The sequence below is a fragment of the Oncorhynchus nerka genome, linkage group LG21 (genome assembly GCF_034236695.1).
Source record: "Oncorhynchus nerka isolate Pitt River linkage group LG21, Oner_Uvic_2.0, whole genome shotgun sequence".
Taxonomy (NCBI): domain Eukaryota; kingdom Metazoa; phylum Chordata; class Actinopteri; order Salmoniformes; family Salmonidae; genus Oncorhynchus; species Oncorhynchus nerka.
The window spans coordinates 4,695,630-4,708,168 of NC_088416.1; the positions used below are offsets into that span (position 1 = coordinate 4,695,630).

General features: G+C 43.0%; 1 protein-coding gene across 3 annotated transcripts in view; it reads right to left on the bottom strand.

Moving 5' to 3' along the window:
- LOC115103701 (VPS10 domain-containing receptor SorCS1-like) overlaps positions 1-12,539 on the bottom strand; it is a 185,736-nt gene that overhangs the window by 98,018 nt on the left and 75,179 nt on the right. For all 3 annotated transcript variants that reach the window (XM_065006209.1, XM_065006210.1, XM_065006211.1), the window contains exon 2: positions 10,133-10,200. In XM_065006209.1, coding sequence (XP_064862281.1) covers positions 10,133-10,200 — 68 coding nt within the window. The remainder of the gene's footprint in view (positions 1-10,132; positions 10,201-12,539) is intronic.

Genomic DNA, 12,539 nt, shown 5'->3' on the forward strand with positions numbered 1-12,539 from the left:
CTAGCTACTCCTCACATCAAATACCTAGCTACTCCTCACATCATATACCTAGCTACTCCTCACATCATATACCTAGCTACTCCTCACATCATATACCTAGCTACTCCTCAGATCAAATACCTAGCTACTCCTCACATCATATACCTAGCTACTCCTCAGATCAAATACCTAGCTACTCCTCACATCAAATACCTAGCTACTCCTCACATCAAATACCTAGCTACTCCTCACATCATATACCTAGCTCCTCCTCACATCATATACCAAGCTACTCCTCACCTCATATACCTAGCTCGTCCTCAGATCAAATACCTAGCTCCTCCTCAGATCATATACCTAGCTATTCCTCATATCATATACCTAGCTACTCCTCACATCAAATACCTAGCTACTCCTCACATCAAATACCTAGCTACTCCTCACATCAAATACATAGCTCCTGCTCGCATCAAATACCTAGCTATTCCTCACGTCATATACCTAGCTACTCCTCACATCATATACCTAGCTATTCCTCACATCAAATACATAGCTCCTGCTCGCATCAAATACCTAGCTACTCCTCACATCATACCTAGCTACCTCAGATCAAATACCTAGCTACTCCTCACATCAAATACCTAGCTACTCCTCACATCAAATACCTAGCTAATCCTCACATCATATACCTAGCTACTCCTCACATCATATACCTAGATACTCCTCAGATCAAATACCTAGCTACTCCTCACATCATATACCTAGCTCCTCCTCACATCATAAACCTAGCTATTCCTCACATCAAATACCTAGCTCCTCCTCAGATCAAAAACCTAGCTACTCCTCAGATCAAATACCTAGCTACTCTTCACATCAAATACCTAGCTCCTCTCTCACATCAAATACCTAGCTCCTCCTCACATCATATACCTAGCTCCTCCTCACATCATATACCTAGTTATTCCTCACGTCATATACCTAGCTATTCCTCAAAACAAATACCTAGCTACTCCTCACATCATATACCTAGCTATTCCTCACGTCATATACCTAGCTATTCCTCAGATCAAATACCTAGCTACTCCTCAGATCATATACCTAGCTACTCCTCACATCATATACCTAGCTATTCCTCACGTCATATACCTAGCTACTCCTCACATCATATACCTAGCTACTCCTCTCATCATATACCTAGCTCCTCCTCACATCAAATACCTAGCTCCTCCTCACATCAAAACCTAGCTACTCCTCACATCATATACCTAGCTATTCCTCACATCATATACCTAGTTACTCCTCACATCATATACCTAGCTATTCCTCATATCATATACCTAGCTATTCCTCACGTCAAATACCTAGCTACTCCTCACATCATATACCTAGCTACTCCTCACATCAAATACCTAGCTACTCCTCAGATCAAATACCTAGCTACTCCTCACATCAAATACCTAGGTACTCCTCACATCAAATACCTAGCTACTCCTCACATCATATACCTAGCTACTCCTCACATCATATACCTAGTTACTCCTCACATCATATACCTAGCTATTCCTCACGTCAAATACCTAGCTACTCCTCACGTCAAATACCTAGCTACTCCTCACGTCATATACCTAGCTACTCCTCACATCATATACCTAGATACTCCTCACGTCAAATACCTAGCTATTCCTCACATCAAATACCTAGCTCCTCCTCACATCAAATACCTAGCTACTCCTCACATGATATACCTAGCTCCTCCTCAGATCAAATACCTAGCTCCTCCTCACATCAAATACCTAGCTCCTCCTCACATCAAATACCTAGCTCCTCCTCACATCATATACCTATCTCCTCCTCACATCATATACCTAGCTACTCCTCACCTCATATACCTAGCTCCTCCTCAGATCAAATACCTAGCTCCTCCTCAGATCATATACCTAGCTCCTCCTCAGATCAAATACCTAGCTATTCCTCACATCATATACCTAGCTACTCCTCACATCAAATACCTAGCTACTCCTCACATCAAATACCTAGCTACTCCTCACATCATATACCTAGCTACTCCTCACATCATATACCTAGCTACTCCTCAGATCAAATACCTAGCTACTCCTCACATCATATACCTAGCTCCTCCTCACATCATATACCTAGCTATTCCTCACATCAAATACCTAGCTCCTCCTCAGATCAAATACCTAGCTACTCCTCAGATCAAATACCTAGCTACTCCTCACATCAAATACCTAGCTCCTCCTCACATCAAATACCTAGCTCCTCCTCACATCATATACCTAGCTCCTCCTCACATCATATACCTAGGTACTCCTCACCTCATATAACTAGCTCGTCCTCAGATCAAATACCTAGCTCCTCCTCAGATCATATACCTAGCTATTCCTCACATCATATACCTAGCTACTCCTCACATCAAATACCTAGCTACTCCTCACATCAAATACCTAGCTACTCCTCACATCATATACTTAGCTACTCCTCACATCATATACCTAGCTACTCCTCATATCAAATACCTAGCTACTCCTCACATCATATACCTAGCTACTCCTCACATCATATACCTAGCTATTCCTCACATCAAATACCTAGCTACTCCTCACATCAAATACCTAGCTACTCCTCACATCATATACCTAGCTACTCCTCACATCAATACCTAGCTATTCCTCACATCAAATACCTAGCTACTCCTCACATCAAATACCTAGCTACTCCTCACATCATATACCTAGCTACTCCTCAGATCAAATACCTAGCCTCACATCAAATACCTAGCTCCTCACATCAAATACCTAGCTACTCCTCACATCAAATACCTAGCTACTCCTCACATCAAATACCTAGCTACTCCTCACATCAAATACCTAGCTACTCCTCACATCATATACCTAGCTACTCCTCACATCATATACCTAGCTACTCCTCACATCATATACCTAGCTACTCCTCAGATCAAATACCTAGCTACTCCTCACATCATATACCTAGCTACTCCTCACATCATATACCTAGCTCCTCCTCAGATCAAATACCTAGCTACTCCTCAGATCAAATACCTAGCTACTCCTCACATCATATATCTAGCTCCTCCTCAGATCAAATACCTAGCTACTCCTCAGATCAAACACCTAGCTACTCCTCACATCATATACCTAGCTACTCCTCACATCAAATACCTAGCTATTCCTCACGTCATATACCTAGCTACTCCTCACATCATATACCTAGCTATTCCTCACATCAAATACCTAGCTCCTGCTCGCATCAAATACCTAGCTACTCCTCACATCATATACCTAGCTACTCCTCACATCAAATACCTAGCTACTCCTCACATCAAATACCTAGCTACTCCTCACATCATATACCTAGCTACTCCTCACATCATATACCTAGCTACTCCTCACATCATATACCTAGCTACTCCTCAGATCAAATACCTAGCTACTCCTCACATCATATACCTAGCTACTCCTCACATCATATACCTAGCTACTCCTCTCATCATATACCTAGCTCCTCCTCACATCAAATACCTAGCTCCTCCTCACATCAAATACCTAGCTACTCCTCACATCATATACCTAGCTATTCCTCATCATATACCTAGTTACTCCTCACATCATATACCTAGCTATTCCTCATATCATATACCTAGCTATTCCTCACGTCAAATACCTAGCTACTCCTCACATCATATACCTAGCTACTCCTCACATCAAACACCTAGCTACTCCTCACATCATATACCTAGCTACTCCTCACATCAAATACCTAGCTATTCCTCACATCATATACCTAGCTACTCCTCTCATCATATACCTAGCTATTCCTCCATCAAATACCTAGCTCCTCCTCACATCAAATACCTAGCTACTCCTCACATCATATACCTAGCTACTCCTCACATCATGAAATACCTAGCTACTCCTCACATCAAATACCTAGCTACTCCTCACATCATATACCTAGCTACTCCTCACATCATATACCTAGCTACTCCTCACATCATATACCTAGCTACTCTCAGATCAAATACCTAGCTACTCCTCACATCATATACCTAGCTACTCCTCAGATCAAATACCTAGCTACTCCTCACATCAAATACCTAGCTACTCCTCACATCAAATACCTAGCTACTCCTCATCATCAAATACCTAGCTACTCCTCACATCATATACCTAGCTACTCCTCATATACATCATATACCTAGCTACTCCTCACATCATATACCTAGCTACTCCTCAGATCAAATACCTAGCTACTCCTCACATTATATACCTAGCTACTCCTCACATCATATACCTAGCTCCTCCTCAGATCAAATACCTAGCTACTCCTCAGATCAAATACCTAGCTACTCCTCACATCATATACCTAGCTCCTCCTCAGATCAAATACCTAGCTACTCCTCAGATCAAACACCTAGCTACTCCTCACATCATATACCTAGCTCCTCCTCAGATCATATACCTAGCTACTCCTCACATCATATACCTAGCTATTCCTCACGTCATATACCTAGCTACTCCTCACATCATATACCTAGCTACTCCTCACATCAAATACCTAGCTACTCCTCACATCAAATACCTAGCTACTCCTCACATCATATACCTAGCTACCCCTCACATCATATACCTAGCTACTCCTCACATCATATACCTAGCTATTCCTCACGTCATATACCTAGCTACTCCTCACATCATATACCTAGCTATTCCTCACGTCATATACCTAGCTATTCCTCACGTCAAATACCTAGCTACTCCTCACATCAAATACCTAGCTACTCCTCACATCAAATACCTAGCTACTCCTCACATCAAATACCTAGCTACTCCTCACATCATATACCTAGCTCCTCCTCACATCAAATACATAGCTACTCCTCACATCAAATACCTAGCTCCTCCTCACATCAAATACCTAGCTACTCCTCACATCATATACCTAGCTCCTCCTCAGATCAAATACCTAGCTCCTCCTCACATCAAATACCTAGCTCCTCCTCACATCAAATACCTAGCTCCTCCTCACATCATATACCTATCTCCTCCTCACATCATATACCTAGCTACTCCTCACCTCATATACCTAGCTCCTCCTCAGATCAAATACCTAGCTCCTCCTCAGATCATATACCTAGCTCCTCCTCAGATCAAATACCTAGCTCCTCCTCACATCATATACCTAGCTATTCCTCACATCAAATACCTAGCTCCTCCTCAGATCAAATACCTAGCTACTCCTCACATCAAATACCTAGCTCCTCCTCACATCAAATACCTAGCTCCTCCTCACATCATATACCTAGCTCCTCCTCACATCATATACCTAGCTACTCCTCACCTCATATAACTAGCTCGTCCTCAGATCAAATACCTAGCTCCTCCTCAGATCATATACCTAGCTATTCCTCACATCATTTACCTAGCTACTCCTCACATCAAATACCTAGCTACTCCTCACATCAAATACCTAGCTACTCCTCACATCATATACTTAGCTACTCCTCACATCATATACCTAGCTACTCCTCATATCAAATACCTAGCTACTCCTCACATCATATACCTAGCTACTCCTCACATCATATACCTAGCTATTCCTCACGTCATATACCTAGCTACTCCTCACATCAAATACCTAGCTACTCCTCACATCATATACCTAGCTACTCCTCACATCATATACCTAGCTATTCCTCACATCAAATACCTAGCTCCTGCTCGCATCAAATACCTAGCTACTCCTCACATCATATACCTAGCTACTCCTCAGATCAAATACCTAGCTACTCCTCACATCAAATACCTAGCTACTCCTCACATCAAATACCTAGCTACTCCTCAGATCAAATACCTAGCTACTCCTCACATCATATACCTAGCTACTCCTCACATCATATACCTAGCTACTCCTCACATCATATACCTAGCTACTCCTCAGATCAAATACCTAGCTACTCCTCACATCATATACCTAACTACTCCTCACATCATATACCTAGCTCCTCCTCAGATCAAATACCTAGCTACTCCTCAGATCAAATACCTAGCTACTCCTCACATCATATACCTAGCTCCTCCTCAGATCAAATACCTAGCTACTCCTCAGATCAAACACCTAGCTACTCCTCACATCATATACCTAGCTACTCCTCACATCAAATACCTAGCTATTCCTCACGTCATATACCTAGCTACTCCTCACATCATATACCTAGCTATTCCTCACATCAAATACCTAGCTCCTGCTCGCATCAAATACCTAGCTACTCCTCACATCATATACCTAGCTACTCCTCAGATCAAATACCTAGCTACTCCTCACATCAAATACCTAGTTACTCCTCACATCAAATACCTAGCTACTCCTCACATCAAATACCTAGCTACTCCTCACATCATATACCTAGCTACTCCTCCCATCATATACCTAGCTACTCCTCACATCATATACCTAGCTACTCCTCAGATCAAATACCTAGCTACTCCTCACATCATATACCTAGCTACTCCTCACATCATATACCTAGCTCCTCCTCAGATCAAATACCTAGCTACTCCTCAGATCAAATACCTAGCTACTCCTCACATCATATACCTAGCTCCTCCTCAGATCAAATACCTAGCTACTCCTCAGATCAAACACCTAGCTACTCCTCACATCATATACCTAGCTACTCCTCACATCAAATACCTAGCTACTCCTCACATCATATACCTAGCTATTCCTCACGTCATATACCTAGCTACTCCTCACATCATATACCTAGCTATTCCTCACGTCATATACCTAGCTACTCCTCACATCATATACCTAGCTACTCCTCAGATCAAATACCTAGCTACTCCTCACATCAAATACCTAGCTACTCCTCACATCAAATACCTAGCTACTCCTCACATCATATACCTAGCTACTCCTCACATCATATACCTAGTTACTCCTCACATCATATACCTAGCTATTCCTCACGTCAAATACCTAGCTACTCCTCACGTCAAATACCTAGCTACTCCTCACGTCATATACCTAGCTACTCCTCACATCATATACCTACCTACTCCTCACATCATATAGCTAGCTATTCCTCACATCATATACCTAGCTACATCATATCCTCACCCCTCATCATATACCTAGCTACTCCTCACATCAAATACATCTAGCTACTCCTCAAATACCGTCAAATACCTAGCTACTCCTCACATCATATACCTAGCTACTCCTCACATCAAATACCTAGCTACTCCTCAGATCAAATACCTAGCTACTCCTCACATCAAATACCTAGCTACTCCTCACATCAAATACCTAGCTAATCCTCACATCATATACCTAGCTACTCCTCACATCATACACCTAGCTACTCCTCACATCAAATACCTAGCTACTCCTCACATCATATATCTAGTTACTCCTCACATCATATACCTAGCTATTCCTCACGTCAAATACCTAGCTACTCCTCACGTCATATACCTAGCTACTCCTCACATCATATACCTAGCTACTCCTCACATCAAATACCTAGCTACTCCTCAGATCAAATACCTAGCTACTCCTCACATCAAATACCTAGCTACTCCTCACATCAAATGCCTAGCTACTCCTCACATCATATACCTAGCTACTCCTCACATCATATACCTAGCTACTCCTCACATCAAATACCTAGCTACTCCTCACATCATATACCTAGCTACTCCTCACATCATATACCTAGCTATTCCTCACGTCAAATACCTAGCTACTCCTCACGTCATATACCTAGCTACTCCTCACGTCATATACCTAGCTCCTCCTCACATCATATACCTAGCTACTCCTCACATCATATACCTAGCTACTCCTCACATCATATACCTAGCTCCTCCTCAGATCATATACCTAGCTACTCCTCACATCATATACCTAGCTACTCCTCACATCATATACCTAGCTATTCCTCACATCATATACCTAGCTACTCCTCACATCATATACCTAGCTACTCCTCACATCATATACCTAGCTATTCCTCACATCATATACCTAGCTACTCCTCACATCATATACCTAGCTATTCCTCACATCATATACCTAGCTATTCCTCACGTCATATACTTAGCTACTCCTCACATCAAATACCTAGCTACTCCTCAGATCAAATACCTAGCTACTCCTCACGTCAAATACCTAGCTACTCCTCACGTCATATACCTAGATACTCCTCACATCATATACCTAGCTCCTCCTCACATCATATACCTAGCTACTCCTCACATCATATACCTAGCTACTCCTCACATCATATACCTAGCTCCTCCTCAGATCATATACCTAGCTACTCCTCACATCATATACCTAGCTACTCCTCACATCATATACCTAGCTACTCCTCACATCATATACCTAGCTCCTCCTCACATCAAATACCTAGCTATTCCTCACATCAAATACCTAGCTACTCCTCACATCACATACCTAGCTACTCCTCTGTTTTAGTTGAGGGTTCAATTTCAAGCTCTTTTATTCATACCGTACTAATGTGATATTGCCTTTTTGGGTTCTTTTCAAGGACAACAACTTTATTTTGGGAGGAGACTTAGAGTACGCCCAATTAGATTTCCCCCCATATATCTACTGTACTATGACAGCAGCAGCCCGAAGCCCTGTTGTCCTCCCTATCTGGAGATGGTTAGCGAGAGGTCGCTAATTGCATTAGCGGGGTGCAACACAAACAATAAACAGCTTGAAACGTCCAACGGATGGCAGCTTTGCTAAGTATTCCAAATGAATGTGTGAATTGCATCGGTGCACTCCGACAGTATTTCTCTCTCTCTCTCCACTCCGCTTTGAGAGGAGCAGGTTGGGCTTGTACCCCCCTCCCATTTCTGCCCCAGGTTTGATGGCTGTCTACCATTCTTAAACTACCAGGACAGTCTCTCTCTCTTGATGTTAGATGCACCATTAACAGAGTAATGAGGTATCACGCCCGTTCACGTTTGAGCCATCCACGGCCTTAAGCCACTAACGGTTAGTGGTTAGGACTTACATAGAGAATCACATAACGCTACATTTACCACTGCTGTGGTTGGGAGATGGGCCTTGGGGTGACCCACGGATCAGTTGTGGGCCGCTGAAATCACCGGAAAGTCCTGAGGTCTGTTTTCCTCTTTCTCACATGAGGGCCGCAATGTTCCAGCAGACCCGCACCACTGAGATTTGTACAGATTTGACAGGCCTACTGTTTCCGGAGTCTCTTAAAATGCCAAAACCTGCATTCAATCAACTTTAATGATTGCCAAGTGGAACAAATGTAAGAGCTTTCAATTTGACTCTCTTTTTTTTTTGCAAAAGACCGGGGTAAAATAAGGCGAGACGTCACAAAACATGCTCCGCTGAAAGGAGTCTATAGAAGAACAACTAAAATCCTTTAACTGTGGGATTTCCAATGGACAGTCAAACACTTTACATTTTCGGCAAACTCTCAAACATACTTGTACGTGACTCTGAACAGAATCACAGAATGTCACACTGTATAAATAACCTATTGGGCACCGAATATCAAGGTAGCAAGAAAACAACCTGTAGATCTACAAATACAAGATATTACAACTATAGCCAAGGGAGTGCATTATGTATGAATTCAGTTTTCAGTAAGGGGGAGAAGCCCCTTGAGCTGAAAGTGCAACGAGACTCGCTTGAGCTGCACTCAAGGCCAGTCAAAGTAAGTGCACTTGGACAACACTGGAGAGCACATTGGCTGTCCGTGAGTCATATTCACACTAATGCCTGTCTGCTTTGGGATGAATTAAACATCTGGTCGGTCAGCTGGAAGGTTCTGGAGACAGGTGCACGTTATGCGGGTGAAAAGTCTCCTCAATGAGGAGAGGGCAAGTTGCACCGTTTAAATATTCAAGGTGATTTTGTGTAAGGCTTCGATTTGTCAACCTCTTATGGCGATGTACTTATACCTATTATATGCATTTATAATGTTGGTGGTATACAAGGGAGACAGAGCATGAAACACAAACTTGTTGCAGCTAAGAATCCAATATAACGGGCAGTTGCTGAAGACTTGACACAGAAATGTACACAGAAGACTTACTTTGTCGTTGCATGATGTGCTTACCTCCACAACGAGCTCTCTGTGACACTGTTCAGGTTGAAGTCAAACAGCTTGGTCAGCATGAGAATCACCTGCAAGACACGAGGAAGAATCCTTATGAATACACGTTAAACACGGAGCCTACAATAAATGCACGTTTCAACAAACAATTCATCTTAAACTTAGGCGTAATCGCATTTCACATAGCAATTCAAAACATTTGATGATTCGTCCCCGAATGACATTGTCAGCAGTCAAGGAGACCCGTGTTTCTTCTACAGTATGTGAAATCCAAGGAAATGATCTGTTATTGGTGTTACAAGCCACAGGTCATCAACAATTTGGCCTGTTAACATCCCCGAAAAGTTGCTGAATCGAATCCCTGAGCTGACAAGGTACAAATCTGTCGTTCTGCCCCTGAGCAAGGCAGTTAACCCACTGTTCCCCGTGCGCCGATGACGTGGACGTGGATTAAGGCAGCCCCCCGCACCTCTCTGATTGAGGAGTTAAATGTGGAAGACATATTTCCGTTGAATGCATTCAGCTGTACAACTGACTACTTGTCCCCCTTTCTTTTCCCACGTTCAAATGGTGTCCCTTTATTTCACGATCACTTGTGTAAGACAAGATGCTTCTTCCATACTTTCTAAAATCACCCATCACATCCTTTTCAAAATAGAAAACAGAAGGAACAGAGAAAGGAAGCTATTAAATGTTTGATATGTAGCCTCTGTAGCCACACATGAAAAGGCATAGTTCCGTCTTTGGGAAACTCACGGTCCTACCTGATAGAGAATACATTAAACAAATGTGTCCTCCACCTAGCTTGTTCAGGGGATCTGACTACTGACTAGCAAGCTCAGCTGAACTGTCAGCGAAAGGAACTAAAAGATACATCAGACGAACAGCGTGTGACGACTAATTATTAAGAGCTCATTACTTAACCATATCCTATCCAATCTAAACGTGGCACTGTAAATATTCTTTATAACTGTAACACCCTTAACGTGCATGGGATTTAGAAGGAAAATCTGGGTCAATCCAAGTCTTCGGGGGAAAACGAAGACAGATAAATCGCATTCCGCCCAAAGCAGAATGAGAACTACAGAAGCATGTTACTACAGAAGCATGTTACTACAGAAGCATGTTACTACAGAAGCACGGAACTACAGAAGCATGTTACTACAGAAGCATGTTACTACAGAAGCACGGAACTACAGAAGCATGTTACTACAAAAGCATGTTACTACAGAAGCATGTTACTACAGAAGCACGGAACTACAGAAGCCCTCGCAATCTATTTACTTTATGACTAGAGGTATATTTGAAATTCATTGCAATTTGTGTGCGAAGGAGCTACTCACCAAGCACACCTGTAGTTTACCAGTCTACTTTGACATGGTACTGACGTTTCACGCAATGTTTGCTGTCTGTTCGCATGTTGCTAACTGTGTGGAATCGCCTGGAGTATGATGTCATGGGTTTGACAGTTTCGGGATTGTTCAAATGCGTGTGGATGTCATACAACACAGAGGTCAGTAACAACATGGACAAGTCGAACAGATCCAGCAGCAGTGTTATGTCTATCTTTATCAGCCTCATGTCATCCAGATGACCTTAGCATCATCTACATAGCTTATTTTTTCCCCCTCCATACACAAACACCCGGTCTAGGCGGTCTGAAACTTCTAAGAGGAACTTCAGGGAACTGCATATTCAGGGGAAAAAACTCTGTGGAATATCGTCCCAAGTCCATAGTGTACAGCAAAAACAAAACAACTGGAGCCTATAAACAATTTGTACATGCCGTCTCCAAGACCGGCTACACAATATTCCTTGGCTGCACGCTGCGTCATGGCAACATCCAACTGTTTCCCTGTCCCTCGGATACCTTTGAGTCTACCCCCCGCTGCATGTTGTGGAGGCAGGCGTGGCGGAGGAGTCACCACCGTGGAACTTGTGTGACTTTGTGAAGTGAGTTCCGCCAGCGTGGGGGCCCCGCGAGTGAGTTACAACGCCAGAACAGATGCACCTCTGCAGCGGGGAATTACATTGTGAGGCAGGCCCCTTTGATCACGCTGTATTATGTATGAGGCAACATCTGCGGCCTCGGAACGCACCGAACCAATGCACGCGCGCACACACACACACACACACACACACACACACACACACACACACACACACACACACACACGGCTGCTTTGGGTCGACCTGTGGAGGAGTTATGGTTAGAGAGAAGAAAACATCAACACAAAACTCCTTTAAATGAAGAGCCTGTTCACAACGTAGCCCGGCGTCTCCTCAAAGCGTCTGAGTGGTAGATACTCCGGTGAGGAGAGATTTACCCCAGGGGATGAATAACCTCACATGTGCAGATGAGACCAATGCATGCTAATGACCCAGTCCATTTCGCTGGCCAGCTGGAGGG